Source organism: Betta splendens, chromosome 17, assembly GCF_900634795.4.
Source record: "Betta splendens chromosome 17, fBetSpl5.4, whole genome shotgun sequence".
NCBI lineage: Eukaryota > Metazoa > Chordata > Actinopteri > Anabantiformes > Osphronemidae > Betta > Betta splendens.
The window spans coordinates 2,450,454-2,468,598 of NC_040897.2; the positions used below are offsets into that span (position 1 = coordinate 2,450,454).

The 18,145-nt window shown below is 43.0% G+C and overlaps 2 protein-coding genes across 4 annotated transcripts; both read left to right on the forward strand.

Moving 5' to 3' along the window:
- The first annotated feature begins 372 nt into the window (after window positions 1-372).
- Window positions 373-9,196, forward strand: LOC129603322 (NACHT, LRR and PYD domains-containing protein 3-like). Its single transcript, XM_055503913.1, has 9 exons — window positions 373-393; window positions 477-696; window positions 883-2,752; window positions 3,098-3,271; window positions 4,577-4,750; window positions 6,073-6,246; window positions 6,739-6,912; window positions 8,156-8,329; window positions 8,949-9,196. The coding sequence occupies exons 1-9, from the start codon at window positions 373-375 to the stop codon at window positions 8,983-8,985; spliced, it is 3,018 nt and encodes a 1,005-aa protein (XP_055359888.1). The 3' UTR covers window positions 8,986-9,196.
- A 5,066-nt stretch (window positions 9,197-14,262) lies between these two features.
- LOC114844693 (uncharacterized) lies at window positions 14,263-17,210 on the forward strand. 3 transcript variants are annotated; one of them, XM_055503835.1, is made up of 7 exons: window positions 14,263-14,513; window positions 15,316-15,333; window positions 15,413-15,543; window positions 15,789-15,942; window positions 16,024-16,107; window positions 16,428-16,598; window positions 16,867-17,208. In XM_055503835.1, the coding sequence occupies exons 2-7, from the start codon at window positions 15,321-15,323 to the stop codon at window positions 16,950-16,952; spliced, it is 639 nt and encodes a 212-aa protein (XP_055359810.1). In that variant the 5' UTR covers window positions 14,263-14,513; window positions 15,316-15,320; the 3' UTR covers window positions 16,953-17,208. The 3 variants fall into 3 exon arrangements, with proteins under 3 accessions (XP_055359810.1, XP_055359809.1, XP_028988072.1); XM_029132239.3 differs by lacking the exon at window positions 14,263-14,513 and adding an exon at window positions 14,776-14,980 and having other exon boundaries at window positions 16,867-17,210; XM_055503834.1 differs by having other exon boundaries at window positions 14,264-14,513; window positions 15,316-15,543; window positions 16,867-17,206.
- Window positions 17,211-18,145: the final 935 nt, after the last annotated feature.

Genomic DNA, 18,145 nt, shown 5'->3' on the forward strand with positions numbered 1-18,145 from the left:
ACCTCCATGTTAGAATTTACACTTCAACCGAATCTTCACGTCTTTTTATCCTGATGCTGACGTCACTCTAAACATTTGAACTGTTCAGCGTCTGAAAGCTCTGACTCATTAGTAAGTAGAGTAATGTGTGAGATGCTGCTCTATCACAGTCTTTAGAGTTGTTTAACCTCAGTTCAGACCCGAATGAGCCGAGCTCAGCAGTAGAACAGTAGAGAACAGTAGCTGCTGTCTGTAGTGGAGGCTTTTACCTTGAAGGAGCTGCAGGAAAAGCTGAATGTGTATAAATCCCAGCAGATCAGTAAATGTGAGACAGGAAAAGCAGCTGATTAGTGTTTGTGCAGCAGGAGAGTTAAAGCATGAGGAACTACTCTGATGCCGAGTTCGGACGGAGCAGTGGGTCACGTTTCGTGGTCTCTGGACCATCTGAGCTTCTACAGTGTTGGACTCATAAACTCGCTGAACTAATGTGTTGACAGAGAGAGAAGAGGAGCCGTGTTCCTGTGGAGGAGCAGCCGTCCTGCTGTGCTGTGTGCTGTCCAGTCTGTATCAGTTGTGGACACTGGTTCTGCAGACAGTGCATTGCCTCATACTGGGACCAGTCTGGACGATCAGGAGACTCTTCCTGTTCCCAGTGTGTGAAACAATCCAGGACCAGAACTGGACTGCAGACGGACCGTCAGACCAGCATTGTCCAAAGTGAGACTAAACATGTGTCTGATGATGTCATCGTTTCAGCCAAACTGACTTTGATACTGTACGATCACATTTGTTCTCTGTATTATCATATTTCTGACATTTTCTAAATCACTGAATCATTTCTGGGTCAAAAATAGGACAACTGGGTCTTTTAGTTCAGTCTGTTGTTGTTTCTTTTGCTTTCAGCAGATGTTGCTTTGCAGGAGGCTTTAGATGAACATAAGCTTAGTCTGAGGAGCAGATGTGAACGTGTGACTGAAGGAGGTGAAACAGGAAGTGGAGTCCTCCTCACCAGCATCTACACTGAGCTCTACATCACAGAGGGACCGAGTGAAGAGGTGAACACCCAACATGAGGTGAGGCAGTTGGAGACAGCTTCCAAGAAGAAGACCCTCCATGAGGCTCCCATCAAGGTCCACCACATCTTTAAAGCCTCCTCTGACCCACACAGACCCATCAGACTGGTTCTGACCAACGGCGTCGCTGGCGTTGGAAAAACCTTCTCTGTGCAGAAGTTCACTCTGGACTGGGCCGAGGGCCGGGAAAACCCAGACCTCAGTGTTGTGGTTCTGCTGTCGTTCAGGGAGCTGAACCTGATCAGAGATCAGCGGCACAGTCTTCTCACACTGCTCCATGTTTTCCATCCAAAGCTCCAGAAGGTCCCAGCAGAGCAGCTCGCTGTCCTGAAGCTTCTGTTCATCTTTGACGGCCTGGATGAAAGCAGACTCTCACTGGACTTCAGCCGCAGGAAGGTTGTGTCTGACGTCACACACAAGTCATCGGTCAACGTGCTGCTGACCAACCTCATCCAGGGGAACCTGCTTCCCTCCGCTCTGGTCTGGATCACTTCCCGACCCGCAGCGACCCATCAGATCCCTCCTACATGTGTGGACAGGGTCACAGAAGTACGAGGCTTCACCGACGCCCAGAAGGACGAGTACTTCAGGAGGAGATCCAGCCACGAGCAGCTGTCCAGCAGAATCATCTCACACGTCAGGACGTACAGGAGCCTCCACATCATGTGTCAGATCCCAGTGTTCTGCTGGATCACTGCTACGGTTCTGGAGTACATGTTGACTACAGAGCAGAGAGGAGAGCTGCCCAAGACCCTGACGGACCTGTACTCACACTTCCTGCTGGTCCTGACCCAGAGGAAGAGGAACAAGTACCATGAGGGACATGAGACCAGTCCACAGGAGCTGATGGAGGCTGACAGGGAAGTTCTCCTGAAGCTGGGGAGGCTGGCGTTCAAACATCTGGAGGAAGGAACCATCATGTTTTACCAAGAAGACCTGGAGCAGTGTGGTCTAGACGTCACAGAGGCCTTGGTTCACTCAGGAGTCTGTACAGAGATCTTCAGGAGAGAGAGTGTGATCTTCCACAAAACAGTCTACTGCTTTGTTCATCTGAGTGTTCAGGAGTTTCTGGCTGCTGTTTACATGATGCACTGTTACATCAGTGAGAAGGAGGAGGAACTGGAGAACTTCCTAAAAGAATCCAAACACAGAGGATCAATCTTTACAAAGATAAAACTGTTGTTTGTGAGTAAAACAAATCAACACAATGATGAGCTTCATCCTAAAACTCTCTCATCCCTGGATGAGTTTTTGTGTAGAACCATGTTTAAATCCCTCCAGAGTCCAGGTGGCCACCTGGACCTGTTTGTTCGCTTCCTTCATGGCCTCTGTCTGGAGTCCAACCAGAGAATCTTAGGAGGTTTGCTGGGTCACACAGAGACCAGTCCAGAAACCATCCAGAAAATCATCACCAACCTGAAGGAGATAAGGAATGATGAAATCTCTCCAGACAGAAGCATCAACATCTTCCACTGTCTGATGGAGATGAACGACCACTCAGTCCATCAGCAGATCCAAGAGTTCCTGAAGTCAGAGAACAAATCATGGAAGGAACTCTCTCTGATCCAGTGCTCAGCTCTGGCCTACATGCTGCAGATGTCAGAGGAGGTTCTGGATGAGTTGGACCTTAACCAGTACAGCACATCACTGGAGGGACGACGGAGACTGATTCCAGCTGTGAGGAACTGCAGAAAGGCTCAGTAAGTCCAATCTTAATGTGAAGCTAAACAGCTGGAGACGAGTGGAGCTCTCACCTACGTTGTCACACAGAGCAACACATCCAGTTGATATGAGAGCCGCTACTGTACAGCCTCATCACGTTAAACACACATTACAGCTTCACCACATCTGGACACGTTGACATTCCAGTGATGTGACAGGCGCTTCTGTCCAAACTATCTGCTCTTCATACATTGATCACGTTGACACAAGGTTCAGACCACACACTTTGTGATGGATGAGACCAACTGAGCTACAGCTGGTTCAGCATCAACATTCATTAAGTCAGTTCACATTTATAGACTTTATATTTTCTGTCATCACAGACTTTCTATCTGTGGACTCACAAAAACTCACTGTGAAGTTGTGGCCTCAGCTCTGAAGTCTAACCCATCACATCTGACACTTCTGGACCTGAGTGGAAACAACCTGCAGGACTCATCAGTAAAGGTTCTGTGTGCTGGACTGGAGAGTCCTCACTGTCGACTGGAGACTCTGAGGTCAGTGTTTTTCCTGGTTCATGTCTCAGCGGCAGTTTTTCAGCTCGTCGCTTCAAACATCTCCACTTCAATCTAGATTGAAAAGAGGCTCATGTCAGAAACCTGCAGGAATGATTGACTGTTTGTTGTGACTTTAAAGTCTATAAAACTCATGGACAGAGTTTGTGACATTGTTTCTGCCAAATTCACCTCTAAATGTGACACAGCAGCAGAGACTCAGAGTAAATCATGTCTCCACCTGTTTGAAGGATCTTTAGTGGCGTCTGATTCGTCTCCATCAACAGATGACACTTCAACCTGTGTGTGATGCTTCCTGTCAGACAATCATGTCACTTTGTAGAGACACAAGCAGGAAACAGGAGCATGAATATGAGGCTGCAGACATGTTGCTACACAAGGTTCTAGGTTCCATGTAGGACCAGAGGAGAGAACATCTATCTGACTGGAACCAGTTCTAAAGATGATTCACTTCACCAATAACGGTCAGTTTGGAGTTTGATCCAAACATTATTCTGAACATTTTCCATCAGACGACGCAGAATAGTTCAGATTTAGAGAGTGTCGTGTTCGAAACTAAAGCCTTTAAGTTTTGTATTCCAATCTGACTGAGCTTTTTATAAATCCAATAGGTGTAAATTATCCTTTAGATGATAAAATTCCAAATATATAAATTCCAGAGATTAAATGATAAATCACAAAAAGAAGAAAAATGAACTAAACGCACAGTTTTAAGGTTCCAGAAAATTAGTGACTTCCCAAAAGGGTGAAAAGTTAAAACTCCCAAAGTGTGGAAAATAAACTAAGTCTAAAGCAAGATCCCAGTCCCAGCCGCAGGGTCTCAAAAAATTACTAAGTCCAGAGCAGTCAGATCCAGGGTCGACAAAGTGTTTATTCCACAGAAAAGTGACAGAAGACAAGACAGACTGAGGATTTATGGTCATCATATCACCTTATAAACCTGTTGCTCACGGGGTGGGATTCAGTGATCACTGATCTCCTTAGCTGGTTTTTGACGTTCGGTCAATAGAGGATTTTCTGTGTGTTTCTGTAAACGTGTCACGTGTCCAGAACCTGAGAAGAGCTGAAGTCACAACGTCTGAGCTGAAGCAGCACCATGTTGTCATTAATGTTAATGAGTCTTTGTTACTGATTTAATCTGCATTCTGTTGGTTCTGATGTTTGGACCTTCTAGGTTCCAAACTTCTACTTTCTGAGGAGTCTTCAGCTCCAAACACATTATGAGACACTAAATGGTTTTAACTGACTCTTTGTTTTCCACTGTTTCATCTTTGATTCTTTACTCAGATTGTTTGACTGCAGTTTGTCAAAGGTCAGCTGTGATTCTCTGGGTTCAGCTCTGATGTCCAACCCGTCACATCTGACAGAACTGGACCTGACCTTCAACAACCTGCAGGATTTAGGAGGGAAGCATCTGTGTGGTTTTCTGGAGAGTGGTCACTGTCGACTGGAGACTCTGAGGTCAGACTCCATGTTTTAGTTCTGTGTGAGCTTAATGTGATGTGAATGTTGTGATGACTGTGGTGGAAATTTTCCATAAAGAAGCAGATGAGAGAGTTGTCCTTTTGTGCGATTTATTGAAATAATAAAGAACATAAAATCAGTGGGGAAAGCAAATAAAAAGCATGGATGTTGATCGTGCACATCAACAAACCAAAAACCAGCTGGGGAGATCAGTACACACACCACAAAGGTGTGATGCAAAGAGCCCCCGCTCCTCAAGTTGCTTCTGCCTTTTAGCTTCTCTGTCCGACTAGGGTGGAATGTCTTTCTAACCCAATCAAATTACATGCACCATCTCCTCCCTGTCGCAGTGTGTGTGAAGATATTTACATTCTCACACCTGCATCGCTGACGGCCAACTATCTGTGAGAAAGGAGCACCAAGTCTCAACAGACAGAGACACAACTCCCCAACCTTGGGTTTGGGAGCTAGAGTCTATCAGGCAGAGACAACCATTGAACAATCTAGGTGAAATGTCAAATGCATACAGTACAGTAAGACAAAACATAAGATATTAATTGCAGAACATAAGTCATAAATCGTATAATAACTGCATAGAAGTAAGGAAGACACAATTTTTCCCATAACATGACACACAAGGCTGATGTTTTACTGATGAACCCTGAGGGTCTTCATGGTAAAGTCTGTTTTCTTCTTCCGTAGTTTTTTCAGTTCTGTTTAGTTTAAGTTTGATTCAGTCATTTCATTATTTTATTTCATCACTGGGAATAAAAACAAAACCAAGTCTATTGAGTCAGAAAATATTAAATCTATGATCAGTTGCTGATGCTGCAACACTTTTCTAAGGCTCCATCATGTTGGTTCTGGCCTGATCTGATTGTTTAACTCTCCATCTGTTTGACTCTGTTAAATGTTTCCTCAGTATAAAATGTTTCTCTGACGATGTTCAGTCAATAGAACATTGTCTGTGCATTTCTATAAACGTGTCCAGAACCTGAGTCGGACTCATGAGGATCTTTAGTAGAAGCTCAGATAAATGTGTCAGTACAACATGAGTGAGTCCAGATGGAGCCAGTGGTGGAGTTGCAGAGTTGAAGAGCTGAAGTCACAACGTCTGAGCTGAAGCAGCACCATGTTGTCATTAATGTTAATGAGTCTTTGTTACTGCTTTAATCTGCATTCTGTTGGTTCTGATGTTTGGACCTTCTAGGTTCTAAGCTTCTACTTTCTAAAGCATTTAAACAGCTCCAAACACACAATGACACACTGAATGATTTCATCTTTGTTTTCTACTTTTTCATCTTTGATGCTTTACTCAGATTGATTGGCTGCAGTTTGACAGAGATCAGCTGTGATTCTCTGGGTTCAGCTCTGAAATACAACCCGTCACATCTGAAACATCTGGATCTGAGTGACAACAAGCTGCAGGATTCAGGAGTGAAGCGTCTGTGTGGTTTTCTGGAGAGTCGCCACTGTCGACTGGAGACTCTGAGGTCAGACTCCATGTTTAGTTCTGTGTGAGCTAATATGATGTGAATGTTGTGCTGACACACAAGGCTGATGTTCTACTGATCCACACTAAGGGTCTTCATGGTAAAGTCTGTTTTCTTCTTCTGTGGTTTTGTCTGTCCAGTGTTTACTATGATCAGCAACACTTTTCTAAGGCTCCGTCATGTTGGTTCTGAGCCAAGGTTTCAAACCCAAGATGCTGTAATCATAAGTTCTGAATCTTCTTGTGTGACTTTTTTCATCAGTTTGACACAATTGAATGTTTCTTCAGTATAAAATGTTTCTGTGATGATGATGTTTGGTCAAGATTTTCTTGTGCGTTTCTGTAAGCGTGTCACGTGTCCAGAACCTGAGACCTTCTAGGTTCCAAACTTCTACTTTCTGAGGAGTCTTCAGGGCCAAACACATGATGAGACACTAAATGGTTTCAACTGACTCTTTGTTTTCTACTGTTTCATCTTTGATTCTTTACTCAGATTGATTGGCTGCAGTTTGACAGAGATCAGCTGTGATTCTCTGGGTTCAGCTCTGAAATCCAACCCGTCACATCTGAAACATCTGGATCTGAGTGACAACAAGCTGCAGGATTCAGGAGTGAAGCATCTGTGTGGTTTTCTGGAGAGTCGCCACTGTGGACTGGAGACTCTGAGGTCAGACTACATGTTTTAGTTCTGTGTGAGCTTAATGTGAATGTTGTGCTGACACAAGGTTGATGTTCTACTGATCCAGACTGAGGGTCTTCATGGTAAAGTCTGTTTTCTTCTTCTGTGGTTTCGTCCATCCCGTTTAGTTTGATTCAGTCCTTTCATTATTTTATTTCATCACTGGGAAAAAAACTAAACCAAGTTTAATAAGTCAGAAAATGTCAAATCTATGATCAGTAGTTGATGCTCCAACACTTTTCTAAGGCTTCATCATGTTGGTTCTGAGCAAAATATTTAAACCCAAGATGCTGTAATCAGAAGTTCTGGATCTGCTTGTTTGACTCTTTCCATTAGTTTGACTCCATTAAATGTTTCCTCAGTATAAAATAGAAAGTCAATAGAACATTTTTTGTATGTTTCTATAAACGTATCACGTGTCCAGAACCTGAGTCCGACTCATGAGGATCTTTAGTGTAAGCTCAGATAAATGTGTCAGTGAGTCCAGATGGAGCCAGTGGTGGAGCTGGACCAGTCACCAGTCCATCACAGGCCCAACACACTTTCCATAGGTCTCAGTGTCTGTCTCTGAGTCAGCGGCTAAGCAGCTGGACTTCAGGTCTTTGGACTGTGACAGGAGGTGCAGAACCAAAACAGAACCCACACACACACACACATGCACATAAAAACAAGGTGGCACTAAACAGGAGCCAGTCAGTGAGTGGTGTTTGTTCCCAGTGGGACCAGGCATGTCCATCCTGGTTGGAAACTCATTCATCACATTCTTCTTCTTCTGCAGTTTGTTGACTGAGATGAAACCTTCAAAAGTTACATACCTGCATTTCTCACTGATGTTTGTGAAGCAGTTGCAGAAAATGTACAGTGTTGGTTGGTTTCAATTCATCACTTTATCACAAGAATTAGAGAAAATCAGTTTTAGTTTGTTTCAGTCGTTTCATTATTTTTATTTCATCACTGAGAAGAAAAAAAATCATAGAAAATTATCACAACACACAGCTTCTCTACTGATTCCAGATGAGACTGTGTCAACAGCAGGTTGTGACTGTGTGATGACATCAACAGGTGTATGAATGTTGTGCTGACATGTGGAGGATGTGTAGAAACTGAGATCATGACGACACAACAACACAAGCACAAAGTCACTCTGCTCATTTTAGACTAAACATCAGTGATCAGGACAAATCTGACTCATTATTAATGCTTTGATCCACATCTTTGATTCTTTATTCAGATTGAAGAGCTGCAGTTTGTCAGGGATCAGCTGTGATTCTCTGGTCTCAGCTCTGAAGTCCAACCCGTCACATCTGACAGAACTGGACCTGAGTGAGAACAACTTGCAGTATACAGGAGTGGAGCCTCTTCTTGACCTGCAGCAGAGTCCTGACTGTCGACTGCAGACTCTGAGGTCAGTAGAGGTTGGAGTCAGTCTGTATTGGACTAAACCCAGTTAGTGTCACAGCAGCGATCCAGTGTTCCTAGTAAAGCTCCAGCGAGACAGTGGTCGTCACTCATCAAAGTGTCGTAGCATCAACACTAACTACTGATCAGGTTCATGTGTCACAGCTCTGAGATCAGTCTGGCTGAACCATGGTTCCATGTACTAACCATGTGGTGCTGGTCCAGAGCAGAACCTCTGCTGAAGTCCAGTCATCACATCTGTGTCTGCGTCCTTCTGTCATTAGTTTGCTCCAAAGCTTCTCATGTTTCTGTGTCAGCTAATGTTTCAAAGCAGAGGAGATGTTGGTCACCACACAGCGACTCTGTCTGTAATGGACCAACAGGAAGTCGTCTCTAAAGCCATGACTCAGCACTTTGTTTTACTTTAGACTGGAGTGAAATGTGCAGAGTCAGCAGACTTGATGCTTCATTCCAAGAGGTTAAGATGAGGTGAAAGCAAGCTGCTCCACTTCTGCTCTGAACACGACTGTAGTCCTGCTGCTCTTTGTCCTGGATGTGACAGATGATGAAGGGAGTCTCTGTAGACACTCACTGATCTGCTCTCTGCTCTCTCATTCTCTCTGCAGCTGGTTGACGTGGGAGTTTGTGTGTATAGGGTACTGATGGTCCATGTTACTGGGAACAGAGCTTCATCCACAACTGACTGACAGAGGAACCAGAACCAGTGGAGATGACTTTGTGTGAACTGATCTGAGACCAGCTGCTCTGTGTATAGTCCACCAGGATCATGTGGGAAATGGAGTGTGTGGTGCAGTAGTTACAGTGGATATCGAGGACAGTGACATGTACTGTTTGAATACAACTTGTATCTTTCTGTTTTTTTACATCCTTCATTTAGGATCAAGGATAAAAAGCTGTTGTTTAATATAATGATCTAATTTCCTAACCAACATGTTAGAACCCAGAATGTGAGCTGGGTCTGGGTGGACTCTTCCAATTATGGGTTCTGTTTCCTCATCTCCTTCCTCGTTTGTGCTGTGTCTCTGTGTGTGTGACTGAGTTGAGACCTTGTGTGACAGCTGTCAGTGAGTGAGTGAGGCAGTGGGGAGGATATGGAGGAAGAGCCAGCACCACAAAGACTACGCTCACATGTCTGGGAGCACTTTGACCTCATCCACCCAAAAAGGTCAAGTGTCTGATTTGTAGAGCAGCAACACGTCATCAATGCTGCATCATCTGCCTCCAAACAGCCAGAAACCACAGCTACCACAGCAGGTGCAGGTGGAGCAGGAGCCAACATGCAGCTTTACCTTTACCTTTATCATTGGTTTCTACTGAAACACAGAATCTAAATGGATCAAGCTGAGGTGGATGAGACACTGGTGAACATGATGGTGTTGGATGCAGCCTTTCAGAGGCTTCAGGGCCTTTGGACAGAAGCTTGACCCACATACTTCAGCGTGGCTTCTTCTTTGGGCTGCTTCGACGCAGTGTAATGGAAAAATTTTGCCTTTGTGCTATTTCTTATCCAACACAGTCGTCATGTGCTGGTTAGGTGTAATACTGAACATTCTTACACAAACAAATAATCTCTTGCGGCCTGTCGTACATCAAGTCTAAACATCTGATGTTCCATTTGACTGACTAATAGTTTATGATATATGTTTGTCTTTTACACCTGGACTCTGGCTCCATCCTATCTGACTCCCCACCAGACCCAAGGCTGTTAAAGCGAATGCATCTTGTCTTGGAAGCTCGGTGTTCCTTCCTTTGGATACTTCACCGTCTTGCGCAACATCTGACAGCAAGACACCTTGAGATTCTTTCAAACTTAGGCCCAGTTAAATTCTTAGGAAGAGATCTGATGTGTAGTTTAGGTATTTGATTGATTTCCACTCCAGACGTAGTGCAGGTTACATCTACAGACATTCTAAATAATCCCTCTTTGTGGTGTTAACTTCAGCTCAGCTGTACTCTTATCATTGGCTGCTGAGGGGGGGCTGTAACTGAGGCCCTCACACAGGCTGCATCACAGCTTGTTTCCCAATGTGAAACGACCTCCAGCGACGCATCTGACCTGTCCTGTACAGCACATGTGTCTTCTGGTCCTGAAGACAGGTTTGAAGAGTTATGATTTCACACACCACTGACAAACTGACCTCAACTTCCCTTTTTTTGGGATGAACACAAGTCTGCGCTTGCGATTTCTCTTACTAACGAACAAAAAGATTTTTGAATTTTATTCTACAGTTCCACACGTCCCTCTGTGAAAACATGATGGAGACAGATGACAGGACGTGGGTCCTTTCGTGAACAGATGTCAACGGGGTGGAGACTGGTGAACGACTTCTGACCCCATGTGACGTATTTATCGACATTACATGCTTTTGTTTTTATTTTTATTTTTCAGAGACGCTCTAAAGTAACACTCAGCCTTACAGGAAGCCCTGCTTCCCTGTGACTCACACACAGACATGATGTAGGTTTGATCAAAAGATATGAACCAGTGGTCATCACACCTAAATCTGACCATGAATTCAAAAAACAACACCCTCTTAAAGGAAGCCATAGATGGCGTTACCACAGACACCACTAAGCTACTGAAACATTGGATGCTACAGGCCACAAAGAGAGCCTGTCTAAATTACAGTTTGTTCAGACTAAGATTATTTTTCTGGGTTATTGTAATTACAGCTGATGGCAAATCCATCTCACCCAACAGAGTTGAAGCAATTTGAAACCTGCCTAAACCGTGCACGTATAAACAGCCGATATCTTTTCTAGGTCTTTGTTCTTATTGTAGGACTTTCATTCCTAACTTTACTGTCTTTGAGGCCCCACTCAGGGTTCTGATGCAGACGTCTTCATCGTCCACTTCTTCTCTCACGTGGATGTCTGAGGCTGAACGACGTTCACTGACCTCATGCTTGCTCTTCAGTCGGCTCCTACTTTGGGTCTCCCTGATCTGACCCTACGCGACCTTTCACTCAAACAGTGGATGAGAAATCAGGTTGTACGACTTCTGTTCTTTTGTCCTCATACTGTGTCTTTGATTATTTTGGAATAGAAAACATCACATCTTTTCACAGCTCGATGGCTTAGATGCAACACCACCTTACTCAACATGCTGAACATTACTATCAAGAGGCCGTCTTGAAGTCTAGTGCTTTGCTAAGACACTACTCTGCTCAGGCTGCAGAGTTGACCGCGTTGACTGAAGTTAGTAAACTAGCAAAAGGAGAGTCTGTTACCATCTACACAGCCTCCACAGACGGTCTGTGGAAGCATAGCAAGCTTTTGAAGTCTGATTGCAAACCTATCTTACATCATGATAAGGTTGCTGCTTTGCTCGACGCTGTCCTGCTGCCTACAGCTAATGCTGTTTGATGGTGTGAGTCGGACAGTTCCAGTGACAACTTTGTTTCTGCCGACATACAGCTGCAGACGCTGCTGCAAAGGTCGCTGCCCAACAACCCCTCCCTCTCCTGATCCTTGTTTTCTCTCCAACTCTCTCTATCCTTTCCTTCCTCTCTCCCTGTGCTTTTAACATTTTCTGCCTCACAGGAACGCAGACTCTGGCAGACGAATGGTTCCACCTGTAGCCATGCAGTCTGGTTTGGGCCTGATGGCAAACTGTGCCGCCCAAACACTTTTTCCCCAAAATTTAGATTTCCCAAAAAGATTTGAGAAGGACGACCCTCGTTGTGCTCACACACGCACTGAGGCGAGGCTGCGTTGACCGTTCAGCTAAAGGTGTGAGCCATGCGCTGCCTGAAGCTGCGCCGGTGAATCACACTATCAGACCATACATCTACACACACGTTCCTGAGAAAACACACACACGAGCAGCCTTGAGTTGCTGACGCTGGACGACGTGTAGAAGAACTCCAACGAACTGTCAATGCGTCAACACACAGACGCAAATCTACAATTAAAGATCTGAAAGTTATCCCACCGGTTAGAATAGAATGCCTTTATTAGTCCCACAGCGGTGAAATTCCCATCAGCAGCCAGGTTACCCGGCGCTATTCCGACAGTGGAAGCAATTGCAGTACAAACAATAATTAGAGGTCTCATCATGCGTGCGACCTCAGCAACACTCTCGTATCAAATGACACAATGCACTATGTTCAGAAACCCCAACTCTAATTCACTTCACTTAGTCTTAGGCTATCCGATCACAAAATATAATCTGATACAAATACGATTATTGACTTATTTTCTTCGCATGCCTATACAGAGGTTATTCTTGTGTAACTACCCACCAAAACAGCTACCAAACTTTTGTCCCTAAGTTACTTACATTTTATGCGAAGGTGTATTTTTGAATCTTGACTTAATACACTCACTGTTTCAATTGTAAGGGCTGTTATTATTTCAAAATGCAATGTTTGACAATTTTTATTATTTTAGTGTTTGATTAATGTGTAATCAAAAGGGGGGAATGTAATGGAAAAATTTTGCCTTTGTGCTATTTCTTATCCAACACAGTCGTCATGTGCTGGTTACGTGCAATACTGAACATTGTTACACAAACAACTAATCTCTTGTGCCCTGTCGTACATCAAGTCTAAACATATGATGTTCCATATGACTGACTAATAATTATGATATATGTTTGTCTTTTACACCCGGACTCTGGCTGTTAAAGCGAATGCATCTTGTCTTGGAAGCTCTGTGTTCCTTCCTTTGGATAACAAGACATGATGATGCAGAAGTGAGAAAGCAAACATTCTCACTCACAGTGAGATAAAGTGGCACAAACAATTCTATTGGTGCAGAGAGACATTCCACCAGAGCCAGAGAAAGGGGTTAAAAGGCAGAGACAACTTGAGGATCGTGGGCTTTTTGCATCACACCTTTGTGGTGTGTGCACTGATCTCCCCAGCTGGTTTTTGGTTTGTTGATGTGCACGATCAACATCCATGCTTTTTATTTGCTTTCCCCATTATTTTTATTTTCTTTGTTATTTCAATAAATCGCACAAAAGGACAACTCTCTCATCTGCCTCTTTATGGAAAATTTCCACCACAGCAGCCACAGCAGTTTGAGCCGTCTGTTGTTCTGAGCACTGACGTCTTGTTGAGCTGCTGCAGAGCGTTCGGCCTTCACCTTCTCAATCATCATCTCTTGGTGCCACAGTAGCAGGAGTTGCACCAGTGTGTCCTGTACAGCTGCTTCCACCTCTGGCTGCTTGTTCCTCTGCTCAGTGGTGAGTGACAGCTGCTTCTCTGTTCAGACAACCTCCACCAGCACAGAGCAGAATGTCTCCAGCTGTTTAAAAGAACTTCAGAAAAGATCTGCTCTAGAACCTGTTTGGACCAGAAACGAACATGAAGATGCTGATGCTGCTTTGATGCTTTGAGACAGAGCACTCAGGGCACCGGCAGGCGTCTCCCTCACTCTAATTCATAAATGAGACCCATTGCTTATTTTTTTTCTTAAACAGCTGCATTGAGCCCCAGACATAACATTGAGCCCCAGACATTTGGTTGAAACACAACAATTGTTGGTCTGTGTGTGAAAAAGTGCCTCCTTTAACAGATGATTTGTGTTAGGGTGCAACCATCCACGTTTGGAAAAGAAACGCCCAAACGATACCATAACGTGACTGAAAAAACATAAAATAAAAAGTTATGTCCATTGATCTGTGTTATACATGTTCTAGAATATATATATTTTAGTTTCAATTATCTTAACATTTTCCTGAATAAAAATTGCTAAATCTGCACATTTCCTTTTTTTCAACGAGAATAAGGAGGAACTGGAGAACTTTTTAAAAGAATCCAAACACAGAGGATCAATCTTTACAAAGACCAAATAATTGTTTGTACAGTAAGTAAGAAAAATGAGGTTCTGGATGAGTTGGACCTGAACCAGTACAACACATCAGAGGAGGGACGATGGGGACTGATCCCAGCTGTGAGGAACTTCAGAAAGGCTCATTAAGTCACCCGCTTCGGACGTTATCACGGCATTCAATGGCCATTATCAGTGGTTGTCAGCTTATACTTATGGGCCAATAGGTGCCTACTCCACCTACTGACAGCGGTGAGTAGGTGCAGCAGGTCGTCGTCATCTATTCCTAAAGTAGATCACGGCTTGGAGGACCAAACCAACTGAATCCAGATCCACTAGAGGCGCTGTTGAACCCTTTTTCTTCACACGGGAGAATCGACGCGCTGATCAAGGTAACAAGTTCATGTAGTCAGATGATATTTCCTATAACTTTTAGGTAAAACATCCAATTGTGGGAGGCAAATTTTTAAATTGGCATTATCAAACTGGCAAATTATCACATTAACGCTTTTCATCGTGGAAATGTTCCCCTGTTTTGGATTTTGATTATATTAGCCAGCGTAACTCAGCCACTAGCTAGCTGTATTCTGTTCTCCCATTTCACATGATAATTTTATTACTCCAATATTTTTTGGGGTTATGTGGACAATATAAAGTTGTTTTGTACTGTGAACACTAACTTTTCCTACTTCGTTTCTGAGAAATCCGTCGAGTTTGGTCGGTAATTTAGTCGTAGTGCGTAGTGTAAAGTACTACAATACCCATGATCCTTAGATGCTGTTATCGAGATACGGCCTATACGCCAGTCATGGATGTGTCGTGAGATCCGTAACAAACAGAAAACGCTTTGTTATTAAAGGTATGCGTATACATTCCTAAACCTAGAGTTTTCTAATGCACCAATGGGGGATTCACTAATTAAAACAGAACACGTTACGTGTAGTTAGTGAAATACGTTTAATTACGGCGTAATGCTTATTCCCCGCCGTAAGAGGGTCACATGACCGAATTTTAAGATCAATGATTGGGTCTTGTTCTTAAACGTCACATAGAGAGTCGCAGTTAAATTATGGTCACGACTAGATCACAAAAGTTTTTTACATCCACGTTCTAGTATTCTCTATGCTCAAAGATAATGTCATACACCTAAAACACGTTATTTATCTTCTCTCTTTCTGTTTGTATTTCTCTTAGGCAGGATGGAAGAAAGGGGTAAGCTATGTAATGTCATACATATTTAAAACCTTGTTTTGTTCACCTAATGCTTTGTTTTGCTCATTGCTTCACACAGGCAGAACAATAATAACAGACCAGCAAAAACAATCTTTAAAACACTTTTTTGAAAAAGGAATGAGAAGTGTTGGGTCTCCATTGGTACAAGCAGCTGCTGAAATCACTGCGTTGCCGCCTTCTATCATAGAGGTAAGATACATTTTGTAGACCTGGCAACCTTAAAGAAAGGATCAGAGTATGGCCTCAAGTACGACCTCCATATTTTAGATACTAGACAATTTTATCAATATCAAAGTTGAATCTGAACTGTGCACATTACTAAACAGGGACAAATGCCATTTGTCTGAACACTGTGGACAATATGAAGTAGTTTAGCCAAAAGAAATTCACTACTAGACTAACTCTAAGTCTATTTTCTCTAAACATGGATAAAGGTGTCCAGCCTTGAGGAGTTGGGTGTGGAAACAATTGTACTGTCGTTTGACCACCAAAAGGCCACAATGGAAGTCAGTGAAGTGAGCAGTAAAGGAGCTTCAGAATTTCTGGCCTCTACAGACACTGTCAACAATTTTGCCCTCCACTTTAAAGGTTAACACACACATACTATAAACACATTCTTCTCTATTATCAGACTCATTTGTTAAATAATGTTCTCCATTATATCTGCAGCTTCTTCCTCAGCCATACGTACCACAAAGGAACCAGTCAGTGTCTTGGTCAAGAGGGTGCAGGAACTGTTTAACCAGAAATACAGTAAGTTCTGCTTTTAAAGCCAAAATAAATCAGATCTTTACTGTCATTGTTTCATGTACAGCCAAATAGTCAGTGCATAAAATGTATAAACCATATATATACACACATACATACGTACACATATACATATACATTTACATATACATATATTTGTCAAATATCTAAATATATTTCACCAATAACTTTTTAAAGGCAGATTGAAGCAGCTGTTGCACACTCTCTGCTGAATGTACTGTACAAAGTCAATCTGTGTTGTGTTATTTTTATCGAGTGGATGCAAAAAAAAAGTACCATTTTGTAAGGTATGTTCATTATTATAGAGGACGTCGGGGGTGTTGGGAAGATTCCATACCAGTCTCTTCGAAATCACAATGTCACCATTCATGCTGCTGGATTGCCCAAAGGCCTAACATTAAAAAAGCCATCTTTCTATGGAAGAAAACAACTAGAGGACATAATAAAGGCTGAAGATCAGATTTCTTTCCATATAGGTAAGTGATCTTGAGATTTCTATGACATTGATTAGAGTGGTAATTAAAAAATAGTGACATGTAATATCTCTTAATTATCCCTCTATAATAAAAAAGTCCACTGCTACTTAGTACAGCTACAGTATGTATGGCTTATTGTTTTTTTAGACTCCACAATTGTAGAATTAGCATCAAAAAGCAGCCTTTAACAAGTACTGCAATAAAACCCATACAAAGGCATATTGTATGACTTAACTGATATCTTGAGATTTTTTTCATAAATAAATAGGTGGAGAAAATGGGGCACAATCACAGACTGTGGAAGAAATACTGGATGCCATGTGTGGAAACGGTAGGTTTCTTGTGTTATTATAGTTGTCATGATCTGTGTTTTTGTTTCTAGTTGTTTCCTGTCGTCACGCCATGTCCTGTCTTATTTTGTTAACTTCCTGTCACTCTCCGGTTCCCAGTATCCACACCTGTTACCCATCAGTAATCAGCACCTGTATTTAACCTCCACCTCTTACCTACCCCAGTCGCCAGATTGTTGTATTCGAAGTTCATTTGTGTTCCGTGTTTCCTGAGCGTTCCGTGTTTCTCCAGTGTATTCGTTTTTCATCAGTGTCGCTTGTTTCTTAAGCGTTCGTGTTCTTGAAAGTTCGGAGTTTCGTTCGTGTTTTTGTGTCTCCGAGTTCCCCGTGTTTCGTGTTCCGGTTTTGCCTCGTGTATCCTGCCTGACCCTGGACTGCTACTGACCGTGAGTTTGCCTGATCCCTGCCTGTATTTTTGCCGTAACCTTTGTGTATGACCTGGACCGTCCGACCCTGCCGTGAAAAATAAACCTCAGTTTGATTATAATCCCGCCTCCGTGCTGTGCATGTGGGTCCGCCGCCTGCCCGAGTCCTGACAATAGTATTTGCTATTGTTCTTATTCACTACTTTGTGGCTGTGGCATGATATTGCTTTTATAAACATCTAAGGCAGCTCTACTATACAATATAAATAAATACATTACTTTACTAAAACGTTGTTTACAATGATCACTTGACAACTGTGGCGCTAACGATTCAATTGCCAGTTCCTCTGGCTTTCATGCGATCGATCATTGCATGATATAGCATTGGACTATCAACACACTGCTCACAACACACAGTAATTTCAATTTACTGTATGTCCAAGACACTGTCACACTTCTGGGATACCAACCTGTCCAGTTAGTGAGTAACACTGATTGTGAAACAATTTTACCTGATATTACAACAAACAACAGGTGAAAATTAAAGGCATGTACTGTAGCAAGACAATTCCTATAAAGGAATGGTTCTGCAGGTCGTGACCTCAGACGATTTCCCTTTCCTCAACCATTTTTTGCATTTTCCCTGTGCCCCAGTCACAGGAGATAGCTAAGGCCTTTGTCTGCAACCCATAGATTTTGCTTACATGTAGGTAGTGCAGCTCATTTAGGATGACATCAATGAGCAATGTGATATGAAGATTTGCTGTATCTCCTAACATGGACAGCAGGAGACGTGGAGGAGGCCCTAGAAAGACAAGTCAGCTGCAAGACT

Excerpts from the sequence above, each read along its gene's own strand:
- LOC129603322 (XM_055503913.1), top strand. The coding sequence starts at position 373 with ATGCCGAGTTCGGACGGAGCA. Across the intron at positions 3,272-4,576 it reads TGTCGACTGGAGACTCTGAG|ATTGTTTGACTGCAGTTTGT; the intron begins GTCAGTGTTTTT and ends TTCTTTACTCAG. Across the intron at positions 6,913-8,155 it reads TGTGGACTGGAGACTCTGAG|ATTGAAGAGCTGCAGTTTGT; the intron begins GTCAGACTACAT and ends TTCTTTATTCAG.
- LOC114844693 (XM_029132239.3), top strand. The coding sequence starts at position 14,896 with ATGCTGTTATCGAGATACGGCCTATACGCCAGTCATGGATGTGTCGTG. Across the intron at positions 15,544-15,788 it reads TGCCGCCTTCTATCATAGAG|GTGTCCAGCCTTGAGGAGTT; the intron begins GTAAGATACATT and ends ACATGGATAAAG. Across the intron at positions 16,108-16,427 it reads ACTGTTTAACCAGAAATACA|AGGACGTCGGGGGTGTTGGG; the intron begins GTAAGTTCTGCT and ends TCATTATTATAG.